The sequence below is a fragment of the Mastigoproctus giganteus genome, chromosome 1, assembly GCF_048544385.1.
Source record: "Mastigoproctus giganteus isolate SK-2022 chromosome 1, ASM4854438v1, whole genome shotgun sequence".
In the NCBI taxonomy this organism is placed as follows: domain Eukaryota; kingdom Metazoa; phylum Arthropoda; class Arachnida; order Uropygi; family Thelyphonidae; genus Mastigoproctus; species Mastigoproctus giganteus.
In genome coordinates, this window is record NC_143575.1 from 74,882,579 (window position 1) to 74,899,922 (window position 17,344).

General features: G+C 35.1%; 1 protein-coding gene across 1 annotated transcript in view; it reads right to left on the bottom strand.

Moving 5' to 3' along the window:
- Positions 1-17,059, bottom strand: part of LOC150090895 (nucleoside diphosphate kinase-like) — a 33,104-nt gene extending 16,045 nt beyond the window's left edge. Inside the window, exons 1-2 of the mRNA XM_090380531.1 lie at positions 16,811-17,059; positions 10,637-10,738 (exon numbers count right to left, since the gene is read on the bottom strand). Of these exons, the coding sequence (XP_090236657.1) occupies positions 10,637-10,738; positions 16,811-16,987 (279 nt within the window). The 5' untranslated portion in view covers positions 16,988-17,059. The remainder of the gene's footprint in view (positions 1-10,636; positions 10,739-16,810) is intronic.
- Positions 17,060-17,344: the final 285 nt, after the last annotated feature.

The following is a 17,344-nucleotide window of genomic DNA, read 5'->3' on the forward strand; positions in this document are numbered from 1 at the left end:
AAAATGCGCAAAAGTTTGTAATCAACACTGAAACACAGATAAACAGCATACAATGATGCCGAATACAAACTGAGCTCACCACATGGAGCGTACATCAGTTGAGTTCTTATTGGTGTCATATCATTAGTGTGGATCAGGTGTCTCAGGAATGGAGCATAGGGTATAATTAAAGTGTCGTAAATACCGATCATTTTAAAGCAGGGTGCACCTATACTAGGAGAAAAACTGAGATATTAAAATTCATTTTAGTAGGTCTGCAAATATTCTTTCTACCAGTAATTAGAACAGGACATCGATTTCTTCTTTTGAGTGATATGTAACGAACAGCATGTAATGTCACAGAAGCAAGTAGAATTAATTTTAGTAATGTAAAATAACTTGTCAAAATGATATTGCAAAACCGGAAGTATAAACTTTGCTCAATACTCTTATACTCAATAATGCACAATTATTGCTGAATTTGTTAAACAGTACTATTGATGTGGCAAGTCCTAATAACACTGATGCAAAGAGTAGAGTTATTTCACAAGAAAAACTAATAGTTGTTATCTGAGTGAATTTTTGTCAATAATGTGGTTGTAGTGTCAGTGCCTATACTGATGTCCAAGTATACTACAAGTTTTCACAAAAAATGTTGTGGCTATTTTTAAATGCTTACTGTTCAGACTTAGATGCCTTTTAATTGAAACACCAGTATTATACTGCATTTTACACACAGTGATAAGGCAACTGTTAAGAAAAGGAAGAAACTACTTCCACACCAATAGTGTAGCAAGGGAGGGGGCAGTGGGTGCCAGCCAGAAAGGAGTGCCATCACTTGAAAATACAAGAAGGGAAGTATTAACTTTAACAAAATAATTTCAACTTTTTTTTTTTAATTTATCTTTCTCCACTTAAATTTACAGTTGTCAGTTTTTGCATTTAAATTTTTGGTATGTTATTAAGGCACATAAAACTGGGGATCAAAACAATATTCACCCTTTACAAATGCTTTAGTTTAACCACATTTTTTTACAAGGTTCGTCTTACAAGTCATTAAGTTAGCACCATATTTTTTGGTGAGCAGATTTATATGAAGTATACAGGCAAGTCTTTGTATTTCCTGAAAACTTGTTTTTCATTTTGATTTCTACTTCTTCTACAGATATTTTATGTTTTTTGATGAACTTCTTTATATAGGTTCCTTTCGTATAAGTACAAAATGAAGCGAAATCAACCCAGCGGATTTCAACAGAGAAAAGCAAAGAATGCAAGAGAAGTTATTCAAGCAATTTTTTTTTTTTTTTTGTTAGTTGTTGGTGCATCCGGCTTCTGTGGCCATATTGCACCTCCCAAGGTTTTTGCATTTTCTACTCTGATTCAAGTCAAGCCCGAGGCGGGATTCAAATCCGTGACCTTTGGGTTGCCAGGCAGGCACTTTACCCACCCGGCTCGCCCGGTCGGCTATTCAAGCAATGTTGAAGTATGTTACAACTTCAACATCTAGTGCAGTAGATATTCAGCATGATAAATCAAAAGAGCAAGTACAAGAGTCATCTTCTCAAGAGGATCTAATAGAGAAAGTTATTATCCATTAGTGGAGAAGAACCTAGGGAAAATACACATGAGCAGAGAGCAGAATCTGATAAGGAAGAGGAAAATAAACATATTTTTAGGGAAATGTCAACAGCTAACAACTTCCTCATTTTATAAGACACTATCAAACTGAGAAGAAATCTAAAATCAAGGAAATTAATCCCAAAGCATTGTTTATGCCCTGTGCAAACCAATCGTTAAATTTATGCAGAGTACATTCATTTGCAAGCGTTTCATCATGCGTAACCTTCTTTGGAACTTTGGAAAACCTTTATTCTTTCTTTTCAGTCTCTTCACACTGTTGGGAAATAATGGAAAAAAAAATACATGAATGACAGTCAAAAGACTTGCCCAGACAAGGTGGAGTGCACATTATGAATCTGTAAATGTGGTTAAAATAAATTTAAAAAAAAAAATAACTTCCACTCTACAAACATTGTACCTTAAGAGAATATAGATACCTGAGGGACTGCTGAATATTATCATCCATATGCGATTTTTCTTTTCTAAGTTATCTTTCTTTCTGGCATGAAATTCTACAAGAAGTTAACCTTACACAAAAATATTTACAAACAGTCAGAATAAACCTGGAAAAATGTGTTGTAAAGTTACAGACCTTAAAATTATTTATTAATGAAGAAAGAAATAAAATTGTAGAAAGGGCTATTCATCAATTAGAAATACAACTTGTGAGGGAATGGGCATTTCAATAGCAAGAAGAGGAAGGAAGAATAAGGATGAAAAAACAAATTCCAGGATAAATGACGAAGGATACTGGACTGTCACTCCAAGAAGAATTAAAAAGAGCAACGTATGAATGCCTGGATAAGTTTCAATGAGATTGGAGGTTCGTTCTAAAAGCAATGGACAAAATTATTTCAATGTCTACCATTATTCAACCATATAATTTGGTTGTTGCAAAGAAAGAAGAATATGAAATGCATATTTCCAAGCTGACTGAAATTTTCGATGAATTTCTTGATGAAGAAATTGTATTAGAAATTGTCTGACTAAGACATCACTTACAAGCTGCAAAAAATAACTGTTGAGAAGGCAAAACAGTGGACAGCTTTGCAGTTTGTAGAGTTTATTATAAAGTGGGATTTTTCAGAATTTCTACCAAATTTATTATCTTTACGGTTCTTTTTAACAGTATGTGTATCTATAGCTTCTGCGAAAGAAGCTTTTCTAAATTAAAATTAATTTCAAATTACTTCTGCTGATCAATGGGTTCGACTAGATCTAGCTATATTATCTATTGAAAATGAATATGGCAATAAAATTAATTTTGATGAGGCTATCGATAAATTTGCCAAAATGAAGACACGAAAATGGAAATTACAAATCTCTTCTGTTATTGATTTTCACATTTTGTATCTCTTTTTCTCTTTTTGTTATTATATTAAATACCATGTAAATACACTATACTTTTTGATACATCTCTCTCTCTCTCTCTCTCTCTCTCTCTCTCTCTCTCTCTCTCTCAGTGGAGTGAACAGTATGAAATGGTATGGTTATTGACAATCGTATACTGTAGGTTTCTACATGCATAAAGTACCTAATGTCTCACTAGAGCCCACAAAATTCTGCAGCTGTAGGAAATCATGGCCTTTTCAGTTATAATTTATAAACAATGAAAGAACTTTTAAAACACTAGTGAATAATCAAGATTTATGAATTAGGTAATTTTCAACGTTCCTTGCAGAATGTTCCTTAATTTTCGGTGATTTCTTAAAATCAATTAAGTTTTAAGACTTTTTTTTTTTTTTTCAAGTTGATAACATTATTTAGAGAAGGATGCACCCTGGGCGCAAAAGACTATAGCTGCTGCTGTTCTGCACTCACTGCAGTGTCTGTTTCGATTCATCAGTGTATACAGTATTCGAAGTATTGCAAATTCGTGACATATGCTGCATGAAATTATTTAATAATGTAATTAGTCAGGGATTGTTTTCCCCACTACCAAAAACAGTTGTCATAGGAGAGTATATAACTTTAACCATGGGGGGGGGAATCAGTGGGATCTATTTTCTGAAATGTTATTTAGGTAAACATCCCTGTATATCAACTCTTGTAGTCTAATTCTGGTAGGCATATTTTCATTAGGTTTACTCATAAGTTTGGATTAACTAAGGATCAAAGAGGTGTCTGATTTGAATGAAAAGGTAGGTTGAAAATTTTAGCTGCATGGTTGAATAATAATGCCTTTTCAGTAAGATGAAGCAGGCTCATTTGCTTCTATACTGCCTGGCATGGGGTCAACAAGCTGTTGAAAAATGATAAGAGGAATATGGAGTATTCACATAACAAAACTGTCCTCAATTTCTGGAGTGACGTGGACAGAGGATGGTGCTGGCCAGGTCAGATCTGTCAAGTCTTCCTTATCCATCTCTAACCTCTTTCACACATTTTGTATGGTATGTGGTTGCACTGTCATCTTGAAAATACTCCTGTCCATTGGAGTAAACATGCAACATTGTCAGTGTGTACCTGATTTGCAACAATGTTCTAATATAATCTGGTACGTATTCATGGTGCCCTACAGTGGAATCAGGGGACCAAAGTATACCACAAAAACATGCCTCACACCATTATACTTTGTCTAGCAGCCTGTACTGTCTGTATACAGTAGGATGGTTCCAGTTCTTATGTGGTTTATGCAACATGTATACTCTTTCATTAGTACTGAAAAGCAAAAAGCAGGACTCAATGGGCCACATGACTATCTTCCAAGTCCTGCACCCATCCATTGCATTCTTGGCACCAGTGCAACATATTTTCTTGTTTGTTCCCTAGATCAGTGGCTTCTGTGAAGGTTTCCTACTACCATAGTGCAGGCCTGATGCCACATTAAATGTCAAGGTTAATTGTTCCATTATCTGGCAACAATACACATGACAATCTGCTCCACGTGTTGAGCAACTTGCTTTGTTGCTTTACACTTTTGTCCACAGTCACATCTGTTTGTGGATGTTTACTGACCATTTTTCATTCATTAAAGACTAACAACACTAGTCTTCGAATACTTGACAAGCACAGCTGTCCTCCTCTCTGCTGTACAACCTGCTCAATGAATACTGACAATCATAACTCTCTGGTAGTCTGTGAGATCCTGTCCATTGCCTATTATCAGCAAACTAATTTGGGCACTAGTTTGGTCACATAGTTTTATAGTGCTTCCCTGTCTATGTTGCACACTACCTTCTGATTTACATCTTTTTGCACAGATTATTGCAAAATCCAAACCTCCATGGTCTTAATAAAGAAGCCAGGTAGTGTAGATACAGACTATGAACTGGTGATTCATGTTCTGAAAGTTGTCAAGGTTATCCCAAGAACACTATGTTAGACAGCATTTAGGTTTATAAGAATACTCTTCTTGGCAGAGTCAAACTGGAGCACCATAATTGAAGCAGACCTGATTAATGGAAGGTATAAATATTAAGAGGGAGTGTCTGTTAGAATCCCACATCGTGGCAAGAAATAACTTTGAGAATTAGCTTTTCTAGGCACAGAGTTCAAACTGTTTTTTGATGCAAAATTAAGCTTTCTAAGTCTAGGTCCTAAAAATCTAAGGTTACTGTTAGGTGAAATCTGATGTTATTAATCCAGGGTTCAGGTTTGGGATGTAGTGCTCATTTTCTGCAGATATGAATAGTGGTAGATTACTGTTCAGGCAGATGACATACAACATACATCTCTCTCAGTGGAGTGAACAGTATGAAATGGTATGGTTATTGACAATCATATACTATTTGGAATGTTTTGTGATATTATTTATTAGACATATTGGTATACATGCATAAAGTATCTAATGTCTTCACTAGAGCCCACAAAATTCTGCAGCTGTGTAGGAAATGATGGCCTTTTCAGTTATAATTTATAAACAATAAAAGAACTTTTAAAACACTAGTGAATAATCAAGATTTATGAATTAGGTAACGAATAATGAGGCAAAAACTCTCATTTTATTTATTTACAAATAATTAATAAAACTTCTACTTGAATGATTTTATTGTTAAAAACACTGCACAGTATGCTTGAAGATTCTTTTCAGACAAGCTGCAAGATCCATTTTGAAAATGAGTGTTCTAAGTCAGCTGATGATACTGGAAGTGCCAGATATGTTTTTGCTAACATGATTCCCAAATGGACTATGTACAGATTGCAAATTTGCCCTACCATGGAATACTGTGCCCCCAAAACCTCTTTCAGGCTTTTAGATTCCATTCAAAAGAGGGCAATTAGATTAATTAATGACTCATCTCTAACAGAGTCTCTCCACTCTCTGTCTCAGACATTCGGTTTCTGCTGCATGCCTTTGCCATAGATACTTCCATGGGCACTGTTCTTCTGAATTGGCTTCTATAATTCCTGCACTCTTTCAAAGCAGTCTGAACACTGCTGCAATCTGTCAACACCCTTTTACTGTCCAACTTCAAACTCACAGGACCAACTTTTCTTCTTCCTCATTTATTCATTCCGTTTTCTGGAACAACTTTCTTTCATACATATTTCCTGAAAATTACAATCCACAGAAGTTAAAGGCTAATGTCAACAAATAGTAATAGAGGCATGTGATGCAAGAAAACAAGCGTATGAGCTTATGTAGCATCAGCCAAAAAAAAAAAAAAAATTCACAGAACCATTCCCTCTAAATGTTTGTCCAGTTCCTACTCGAATTTATTTAAGCTATCAACTTCCACAACGACAGATGGAAGTTTGCTCCAGCAATTAACCACCCACTGGCTAAAGACAAATTTGTGCACATTATTCTACAACTGTCTTTCCTCAATTTGAATTTATGCCCCCTTAGGTTCGTAATCTGAACAAGTGGAAGAATCTCATCAGAATTGCGTGCTCAACTCATTCAAGGCCTTATACACCTCAATCAGATTACCTCGCAGGTCCCCAGCCACTGCAACTTGCAGAACTTATGCCTCTCTTGGTAAGAGGATCCCTTCATTCCCCTTACCAATCTTGTTGCCCTTCTCTGTACATGCTGAAGCAAATCTACATCCTTCCTAAAATGAGGCCTCCAGACCTGTACGCAGTACTCAAGGCATAGCCTGACCATTGCCTTATACAAAGGGATAATCACCTCCGTTTCCCTGCTAGCAACATTCCTGTATGTCATTGACAAAATCCCATGCAGACCCTGCCCTTGTCTGCATTGCTCAGAAAACTTCATATCTGACTGCACAATTACTCCCAGGTCTTTTTCATTTTCTACCATCCTAAGTGTAGTACCACACAGTTGGTACGTTCGTCTGGAGTTACTTCTACCCATATGCAGTACTTTGCATTTGTCAATGTTAAACTTCAGTTGCCACTTCTCAGCCCATCTGCCCAAATTTTCTAGATCCTGTTGTAGTAGCGACCGCCATTACTGTCATTAACAAACCTGCCAACCTTTGTATCATCTGCAAACTACGACACTAAGCCAGATATATCTTCATCAATATCATTGATAAATATACAAAACAACAGTGGGCCCAACACCGAACACCGTGGAACTCCACTAATAACATTAGTCCATGAAGAACAGCACCCATTGATTACCACCATCTGTCTTCTCCCACTCAACCACCCTTTTATCCATCGTAGCAACTTACCATAAATTAAGACAATTGCATTATCCATGCAATTTAAATTCTGCTGATCACAAAAACAGATGAAAGGACAAGTTCGCTATAAATACAGATGCAAAAGATGCACAAGTTCAGCTGTTTGTGCTTAATATTCATTGAAATTTGGTCCTAAAAAAAAAAAAAAAAAAAAAAAAAAAAAGCTCAACCACCAGGTATACCTCTCTAAAATCCAGAAAATTTTAAAATCTGGCACCTCCCAATCATTGAGGATGCCAGATTTTAAAGAATTTATTGTATTTCCTAATGCACCTGAAATGTAACACTGTGTACAAACATAACACTGCATACTGAACATTGCAGGAACTCCTTGCACAAATGAATGAGAAATGATATTTCTATAGCAGACCTGAACGCTTTTATGCTGGAGAAAATTTTGAATAAATTCAGGCATGTGACTCAACAGTATAAAGGAATGAAGTGCTCAGAGAGCAACACATTGGCAAGTGTGCTAGACATGTTTCATTGTTTAAACTGACTAACTGGTGCTCATTTTTGACAGGTACATTTCAGATATTTTGACTCAATTGTAACTGTAAAGACAGGTGAAAATTAATTTGTCTGAAAGACATACTGATTCTCGTTCCTGATGTTCGAAGCTTCAAGGAACCACGTCAGTTGGCCTGGCATCGTTTTTTTCAATATATTATGTAAACAGCTTTTAAGTGAAAGTGAAATTACTGATAATTACATGATAAAAGCAATCTTTCACTGGTTTAGAGATGGCCAGGATAATTGCCTTCAAGAGTAAGGAACATAGTTTTCTATATAAATTTGATTTAAAGTATCAGTACAGAAATCCAAGCATTAAAATTTTAATGGTTTAAGCAGATGTAATATATTCCATTCTGACTGGCAGCACCACTAAATTTTTCTGTAGAGCCAACTGTAGCTGCATTAATATAAAGGATCTGTTATAAAATAGATCTGAGTTGGTATTAAAGTCACTTTTGTATCCTTCGGCTTTTATTTTGATTGGTTGAAAGAGTTCATATTATGGCTAGTTCATTGGAAAATGTGAATGCCAGAGGATTTGCTATGCCTGAAGGGAAGGATATATCGCGCCACTAAGTAAATATCAGGGATGTTGTTGGAGGATATTTGTCATTAAACAGTTTTTTTTTTTAATGAAAATGCCAAATGAGAGGTATTAGAATCTATAGTACTTAGTACCGTACATGGGTTGAAGGTTGAGAAGATGAAAGAAGATATTTGTTGACATTAGACTTGAACTTCCGTAGACTGTAATTTATATGTACGAAGGAAGGTTGTTCCAGAAAACAGAAGTTGATTGAATAAATGAGGAAGAATAAAAGTTAGTTCTGTGAGTTTGAAGTCAGACAGTGAAAGGATGTTGACTGGTTGCAGCATGTGTTCAGACTGCTTTGGAAGAGAGAGTGGGAATTATAGAAGCCAATTTAGAAGAACAGTACCCATGGAAGAATATATAGAAAAGGCATGCAGCAGAAACAGAACAACTATGAAACAGAGTGGAGAGACTGTCATTATTTAACGTAACTGCTCTCTTTTGAATTTGTATCTCGAAGCCTGAGAGAGGTATTGGGGCCACCGCCAGAGATGTGGGAACAACATTCCACTGTAGGGCAGATTTGTGATTTGTAAAGAGTGAACACCTGTTTTGAAGAAAAGTAATGCCAAGAGCGAAAGAGAAAACCCAGTTTTTTTGATGCAGAGGAAGCAATATTTGTAATGTGCTTATGCCAAGTGAGAAATTTGAAGTCAGGGTAATCCCCAATAGAGATACATTATCTTGCCTAGAAATTGGAGTGTCATCGACGATAAACATAGGAGCAGAGAATCCTTTTTTGCAAGATATAAGACAAGGAGTTTTAGAAGGATTGAAATCAACTAAGTTATCTTTGCCCCACTGGAGATCAGCATTTCAGGAATTGGTAGTGGATATTCGAGAAGTTGAAGCTGTTTGTGCAGGGCAAGGTTTCTCAAATTGGAAGTTGCAATGCAATGTGCTATCATCAGCAAAACTATGGATAGAATTTCCGGTCAATGGAAGGTCATTAATATACAAGAGGAAAAGAGTGGGAGAAAGAATTGTACCTTGGGGAACACCAGCATTAGTGGAGAAGTTAGAAGACAGAGAGCCGCCTACCATCACCTGCAATAAGTGGTCAAAGAGAAAACTGGATATCCACTTACAAAAAATTATAACCTGCCTATCTACTCATCTTGAAGAATGTTTAAGATGGTTTTGTTTAACAATTTTTTTGTTAAAAACTAAACTTGATATTTGTTTTAAATTTGTCTGTTCTTTTTTGATAGTGAAGTTCAGACTCACATAGCATACAGAATTGTGAACTGAGAATAGTTTTTTTTTATCTCAAGCTTCAATGACAAGAAGGGGCAATCATATAATTTGTTATTTTAGGGTCAAAGAGGAAATTGGCTATTCAATCAAAAAAAATTGAACGGTTAACTATAAGATGGAAATTACTCGAATACCTTTATGTAAAACCCAATTGAAAGTCTTAGAATGTAGAAAGCAACTGCTTCACAGTTTCTCCAGACTTTTTTTTTTTTTTTTATGGAAGTTGCTCATTGATAAGTAACATAACTAAGATATCACCAGTCGATTGAGAACCTCTAATTACATAGATGGTTTTGAAGACAGTTTTAAGTGCTGGCATTTGATGGATTTTTCTATTACTTTGGAAATTATCTGGGTAAATATTGAATGGTAACTGATACATTTAGGATAATATAGCTATCCTCCCAACTTCCAGTCCTTCAACATGGGATCCGTATCTTCATTTATTGCCTTGATTTTTAGTAATCAAGGTGCATACAGAAATAGGTCTTAAACTATTTATACTACACAGGTTTATATTTGCCAAGCACAAAGAACAAGTAGCGGTGTAGCTACCAACACCAGTGGAACCTAATACACTCTGAACAACAACTCCTGTACTTTTTTTTTTGGATCTATGTGCTCTTACTAGCAACTTATGCATCTCCCCTATTTCTTCTCTTATCCCCACTCATACCTAATTCCCCCATTCTATCACTCCACTACTGAAGTCACTCTTCATGCACTCCCCTGCAATTTTCATTTGCCATTACTTCCCCTTCTAATTTGTAGTTGACCCTCCCATTCTTGCATCTCTTACTGTATGCGAAAGACTATTTAACTTTGTTTCTTGTTCCTTTCTTTTAAGGGATCAATCAAAAATGCAGAACAACACTAAAGTTCTTAAGGATTTTTGCCTAGGACAAGTATCTGAACCCAACAATAATTATTTTGTATTATTCTGTATGGGGGACTCATATTTTCTTAAGCTATTATATGTGCTATTGGAAACAAAGTTATAAAAATAATCCATAAGTTAAATAGCAAAAACTATTTACATATATTGAACTGTTTAAAAGAACAAACTAACCATAGGAACCACTGGGCCCAGTTGCATATATTTCACTAGTCCTTTAAAAAATGGACGTCCAGCAAGATCAGAGTAATGTTTTTTAAGTAGTTCTTCATCAGCCTGCAAAAAATAATTATATATATTAAAAATGATACAAGTAAATTTTAAGCAGAGCAATGGTATTTCCTAATTATGCTAATTTCTCAATATTGTGCTAATTTCTCAATATACAGTAAATATAGGCTGAACCAGTTACCTTTTGTTCCTACTATCATTTTTGGGGAAACACTGAAATTCTCTTTATTAAGCTGAAATTTAATTTAATCAAATCTACACTATAACAATGGCAGAAAAACTTAGGTTTTCTGTCCTAAAAACAGGAAAATTGTATGGAAAACATGCAACTTAGGTATAAAACTTGCTTTAACAGAATATATGGGAGCAAGGTATGTTTACTAAAGTGATTGTCCATTAAACTCAAATGAAATATATATATAGTTGATGTTTAACAGAACATTATGAAAAAGTGCGGTAACATGAAATAAAAAAAAAAAAAAAAAAACATGTTACAATAATGTATTTTACTGTTCTAATGAAATGCGTGCAGTAGAAGAGCTTTAAAGTCTGCTGTGTCACACAGTTTCAATTTTAACTGAAGTTTGTGTGAATATCCCTCTCTGGGTTCAAATGAAATGACGTCTACAATCACCTTCCACCAGCTTGCTGGTGGAAGGTGATTGTAGACATCATTATCTATATAAGAAAAATCCCGTTCCCTGGTAACGAAAATATTTTATTTTAATTGATGGTAAATATGACTAAGGAAGTTACATCACTGGCTCTCATACAGATGAAAAAGTTGGTTAAGTGGATGTTATCTGCTATAATTAAAGTCTATTAAAGAAAGGGTTCACTGTATTAACATCTTGTGGGCTTAGCTACTTTGGCACTTTCTAACAAACAGCAGGTATTCAAGGTAATGTTATATTAACAGGATTAACTGGTGGGGGGTGTTGAATACTAAACTGCACTGTATTTGTAAAAATGAACATTTTGAAAGAGATGCCTGCTTTAACATGTTTGTTGTATCTGATGCACAAAGCACCCAAGCTGTGCTGTACTGTTATGCTTATGGGTGGTCATTAAATGAATGGATTAAATGAGTACTGTAAAAATAAAAACACATGGAATTATCTGCTTAATTCTCTCAGAACCGATTCAACTGTAGGCTATTAGCAGCAATATTTGGTTTTTGAAATTTGATTGGAATTTTGGAATATGGTTTAACATTTCCAAAAATTACAGCACAATGAATTCACTCTTTTAAACATACGCAGAAGTGAACATAAGGAACACAGTTATTATAATGCATTAATTTTGAATTTAGATAAGATATACACAGAGCTTAGAAACCAGTGATAGAATGGCTGAAGTTGTTTGTTATTTAGGAGCATTAGCAACTAAGGCCATATTGCTCCGGGAATATGCGGTGGTCATTCCCTGATCTTTCCACATCCTCCATATTTGGTGGTGACGGGCTCGAACCCCGGTCTAATCAAGAAGTGTGTGCTATGCAATGTTGCTCCTTTCAACCTGGCTACGGAGGCACCTATTTAAACCAGTAGCAAGAAAACTGTGGTGCATAGGTAAGTCTGTGGAGATCCATGAAGTGACTGCTCATTATGTACATCACAAATAAGTTATATAGCAAAAAAGATGCAAGGTTACCCATCATTAATTCTGAAAGGTTTCCAAAATATTTGAGTCACCAGAAATAAATATTTTCCATTGGGAAAATATTTAATTCTGGTGACTCACTAGCTGGGGATTAGTGGGTGTTACTTTTTGTACATTCTTAATAATGTTTTTAGTGTTGCATTGTGCTGCTTTTTTTTTGTCCATTTTTATTGTTCACTTTCTGTAAGCTGAGTGGGCTGTGAGGTTACATGGTATCATTTTCGTTATTACACAATAATCCAGCCATTTACAGTTCATTGTGTAGTGAAATACTGCTTTTCATTACAATAGCAAGTCTTTCACTATTTAAAAAGTTTCTCAAAGTTCACGTGCCACACAGGCAAGTGAACTTTGAGTGTAAGAGAAATTCGAGTACTGTAGTTTGTGGCCAGGAACCGTAAGTCGTCTAACCTCGGTGAATTTTCATATAGTGAATGTCACAAGAACCTTGGGGGGGGGGGGGTCACAAAAAAAAAAACATATGATCTTATGTTACTATTTTGTGTTTATAATATTTGTTACACATACAGATAGAATTTATAGAAATTTTTTTTTCATTGAAATATGTTAATTTTAAAGTGGTTTTTTTGCCTACTACTGGGTTAATGATTTTTTAGTATTGTACTAAGAGCTCAAAAATGAAATTAGGTCCTAATTGCAAAGTGTTGATCTGCAAAATGTTTACGAAGTTGTATTGTTCAGATGCTGTCTAAATGCATAATAAATATGACAAACTATGTACTGTATCTCAGTTTGTGACTTTTGAGTGTACAAGGTTGGATCAAAAGGCTCCAAATTTATTTTTCTAAAAAACAAATTAGGATGTATATAATATTTTTTATAAACCTTCAAAGTAGTTTCTTGATGTTGAGTTCTGCTGTCCAATTCCAATGAATGGTTGGAATACCACAAAATTTATCTTTCAGCATCTTGCTGACTTTAAGGAAGAGAAAACAATCAAGTTGAGTAAGATCAAGTGAATATGGAGGGTGGGGTACTTGCAGGAATGTTTTTTTTAGCCAAAAATCCTTGAATGGAGAGTGCAGTGTATGCCAGAATATTGTAGTGGAGAAACGATCCACATTTTCAAATAGCTGGTGACACTTTTTATTAACATTTTCCCTAAGTTTAATCAGGACCTCTTTATAATTACAACCTGGCTCAGTGTCTGATCATTCTGAACACGTACACAATGAATAATACTGCATAAGTTTATCTTTGGCATAAGCTTCAAGTAGGAGGCCTGCTAATAATTATGGGAATACCAAATCAACCACGCTATTGAAAGATGACTATTATCTAACTTATGGAAAACTTTCATCCCTCCACCTCCCCCAGATGGCCATTTCAGTGCTGACTGACAAGCTCTCAGTGGGAAGGTAGGTATATATAAAGTTGAATTCACAAGTACAGTATACAGTTCTTCCTTGTTTTTTATACTGTACTGGGCAAAAACCATTTAATTCTGAATAACTATAAATTCCATTAAAAATGTTCAGAACTAACTTAAATTTACATACAGTGAAGCAAAAAGCAAGAAAACAAGGATAAAAGACACTTCTTTCCCTTTGTTTCCTAATAGAGAAAGAAGCAGAAATACGATTAAGAAAGCTAAGTCATAAAGTAAATAAAGCTTTGTTTTATAATTTACCTGATTTTTTTTAATTTCATAAGTATTATGATTAGGTATTAAGTATTATGCAAAACTTAAAGGCTTAAGTTTTGCAAATTACAGTGTCTGGAGACTAGGCACCAGCGAGGTGATCTGATAGAGGTGTATAAAGCCTTGAATGGTTTGAGTATGCTCAGTGCTGATGGGATTCTTCCTCTTGCTCAGAATAATCACCTGAGAGGGCATAAATTCAAATTGAGGAAAGACAGATGTAGGATAGATGTGCGGAAATTTGCCTTTAGCCAGCAGGTGGTTGGTTGGTGGAACAGACTTCCATCCCTTGTCGTGGAAGTTGATAGCCTAAATAAGTTTAAGGCTCAGCTGCACAGGTATTTCGAACAAACAGAGGGGTGAAGTGGAAGTGGTTTTTTTTTTTTGGCTGATGCTGCATAAGCTTGCTTTCTTGCATCAAATGCCTCTACTAATGCTAATGATCCCACAGTACCCAAGTAATCAACTTTAAAAGGAGTGGTGGTCTGTTTTTTGCACACAGTTGCTAAATTTCAGGAGACTGACTAACACATGAAAAAAAAGAAAGAAAGAAAAAAAGTAGTGGAAAATCTACTTCTTTAGGAACTGTTGGATGTGTGAGTGGGAGCTGCTTTTATCCATGTTACTCAGCACTGCTCAGCAGTACTGTTTCCAGTTCAGTTTTGTTTACCAGTCACTTCTGGTATTGCTTATGAGCATTTTGACATGATTAATTTTAGTTTACTTTGTGGGTTATTTGAACTTCTCTCTTTTTTTTTTTAATGGCCACAAACAGTAATGTGAGTAATAAAGTGTTAATAATGCAAAGGTGAAAAGCCATTGGAAAAGCTTATCATTAGAAACTAAATAGGACATTTTAAAAAGACTGGATTTAGCTAGGTCTGTCATCAGAATCATAATAAACAATAAGGGGGAAAAAAAAAAACCTTGAAATGTGGCAACACTACAAGTCCTTTAAGTGCAATGAAATTAAATCAGTTTCTTAATGTACATTTCAATCGCAATTGAGATAGAAATATTAAATTCATATTGTCCTCCATAAATTAATTTAACTTTTAAATTCATTTATAGAGGACAATATGTAGCATAGAATTCCCTTATTTATGATAGTTCAAGGCAATTAGCTTTCATGAAAATTAAGAAAAATATGCCAATTCTGAACCTTCTCAGTGTCAGTTAAGGCTGGTTTAACAGGTTATTGTAAACTGCATTTGTGACCTGGTGCTTTCAATGCCTGGATTTTAAGTGTCAAAGATGGGTTAACAGCGATGCTGGATGGGAATAATACTACTGGAGACTTCAACTTGAAGTTCTTGTTAGTCTACCACTCAGTAAACCTCAAGGCTCTTTAAAGGATTTAAGTTGCCAGTCATATGGAATTCCAAGAAGGTGGCTTAAATCACTTAAGTCTTTTCCAAACATGATTTTCAGATTACTTTTGTCCAGCAGTTGAACAATATTACGCAGCCAATAATATTTCCAACGAAACTCTTTTTGATAACGGATAATGCACTTGACACCTCATGTCTCTTGATGAGTTTAGTACTCATGTAAAAGTCATTTTATGGCTCCTCATTATCACCTCTCTCTCCAACTTCATCAGGGTGTAATAGTGGCCTTTGTGGCCTATTACGTTATGATTTTCTCTCGGACTATTAAGACTATGGAAAGGGAGAAAATCCACCAAGCCTTATGAAATTGCGGAAAGCATACAGTATTCAACATGCCACTAATAATATTGTTAGTGTTGTTAAGCAGGCCATAAACAACATAGTAGAGCTCAGCAAGGATACTGGAATCGATGATATAGAATCTGAAGATATAAAAGAGCCTGTCAAGAACCAGAAAGATGACTTAAGCAATATAAAACTCATGGAAATGCTGCTGAACAGCAAGAAAGCCTCTGAATGCATCAAAAAGGAAACAGAAAAGAAATAACTCCCCACCCCACCCCACGCATAATATGATGACCACTAAAGGCCTGGCTAAGGCTGAAGCTTGATAAATGCATTACATGGAAATTTGAAGCTTTATTTCCTAATAGTGAAAGAAGTGAAAATACAAAATTAAGAAAGATTAAAAGTCATTAAGAACAAAAGCACAACATCCTATGCTGCCATTCAGAAATATACATTAAAAACGTTTTTGCATTTTATAACTTTTTTTTTTTTTTTCAGTTAAATAATCTACTTAAATTTTTTTTTCTTTTTTTGGCCAACTGGCAGTAACCAAATATTTGTAGTCACATGCCACAGAATTAAGTTACTAACATATAGTTGGTGTGAGCATTTTCTATTCTCAATTTCTCTTGTAATATAAAGTATGACATTCCCAATGTCATTTTATATATAATATATACACACTGTATGCATTTTTATATTGTTTCCCCCCCCTAAATATAGGCCATTCTTCAAATGGGCATCCCCCTCAACAGTATATTAATCAGGCAAATCAGAAATGAAATTAATTCTGTTTATTTCCCCCTGATCAGTTAAAACCCCTTAATCTTTTATTCCTATGAGAATCCGCCTAAGATTTTTGGATAGAGCGCAGTGCGAAATGCGGTCGGGAAAATATAACTAAAATGAGAAGACCAAAATCTCCCCCCCCCCCCCGCGAGTAGTAAATCATATATATTTACACGGTTTACCAACTGGGGGGAACTCCCCAATAGTTTACGCCTATGATGAGAATTATGCAAGTAGAGTAAATTTAATAAAATTAGTAGTCTTCACTGCAAAGCATTTACTTATAGAATGTATTATATTCTTCACTTGTGTATTTTTTCATACCTCCATAAATTTCATAGCTACAAGTTTGAATCCTTTCTGCTCGAACTTCTGGATGATTTGTCCAATCAGTCCACGTTCTACACCATCAGGCTTTATCATAATAAATGTTCTTTCCCTATGTGCAGCCATACTTGGAGAAAACAAAGAGAATAAGCTCAAAATTGTTCCAACTACCATAAGAAACGGGAATGAGACCTGAAATACAAGGTCACGTTGAGCAAATCGGCTAATTGGTTCAAACACCGTACAGCGAACCCAAACAGAGTAAAAGTGTATTACCACGCTCTCCGGTACTAATATAACGCGCATTGCATCTAAAATATTTATTTTATATTTATATTATGCTATGATTGCAAGTATAAATTATGGACATCCATAATATTAGACAAAAATCAACAAATATTGTGATCACACATACAATAACATCTTTGCTTGTTAACACTATAATATCAATGATTTTTTTTTTTTTTTTTTGCAAATCCTCATGTGACATTGGGACAATGAACATTATCAGCAGATAGTAAATAATAAATG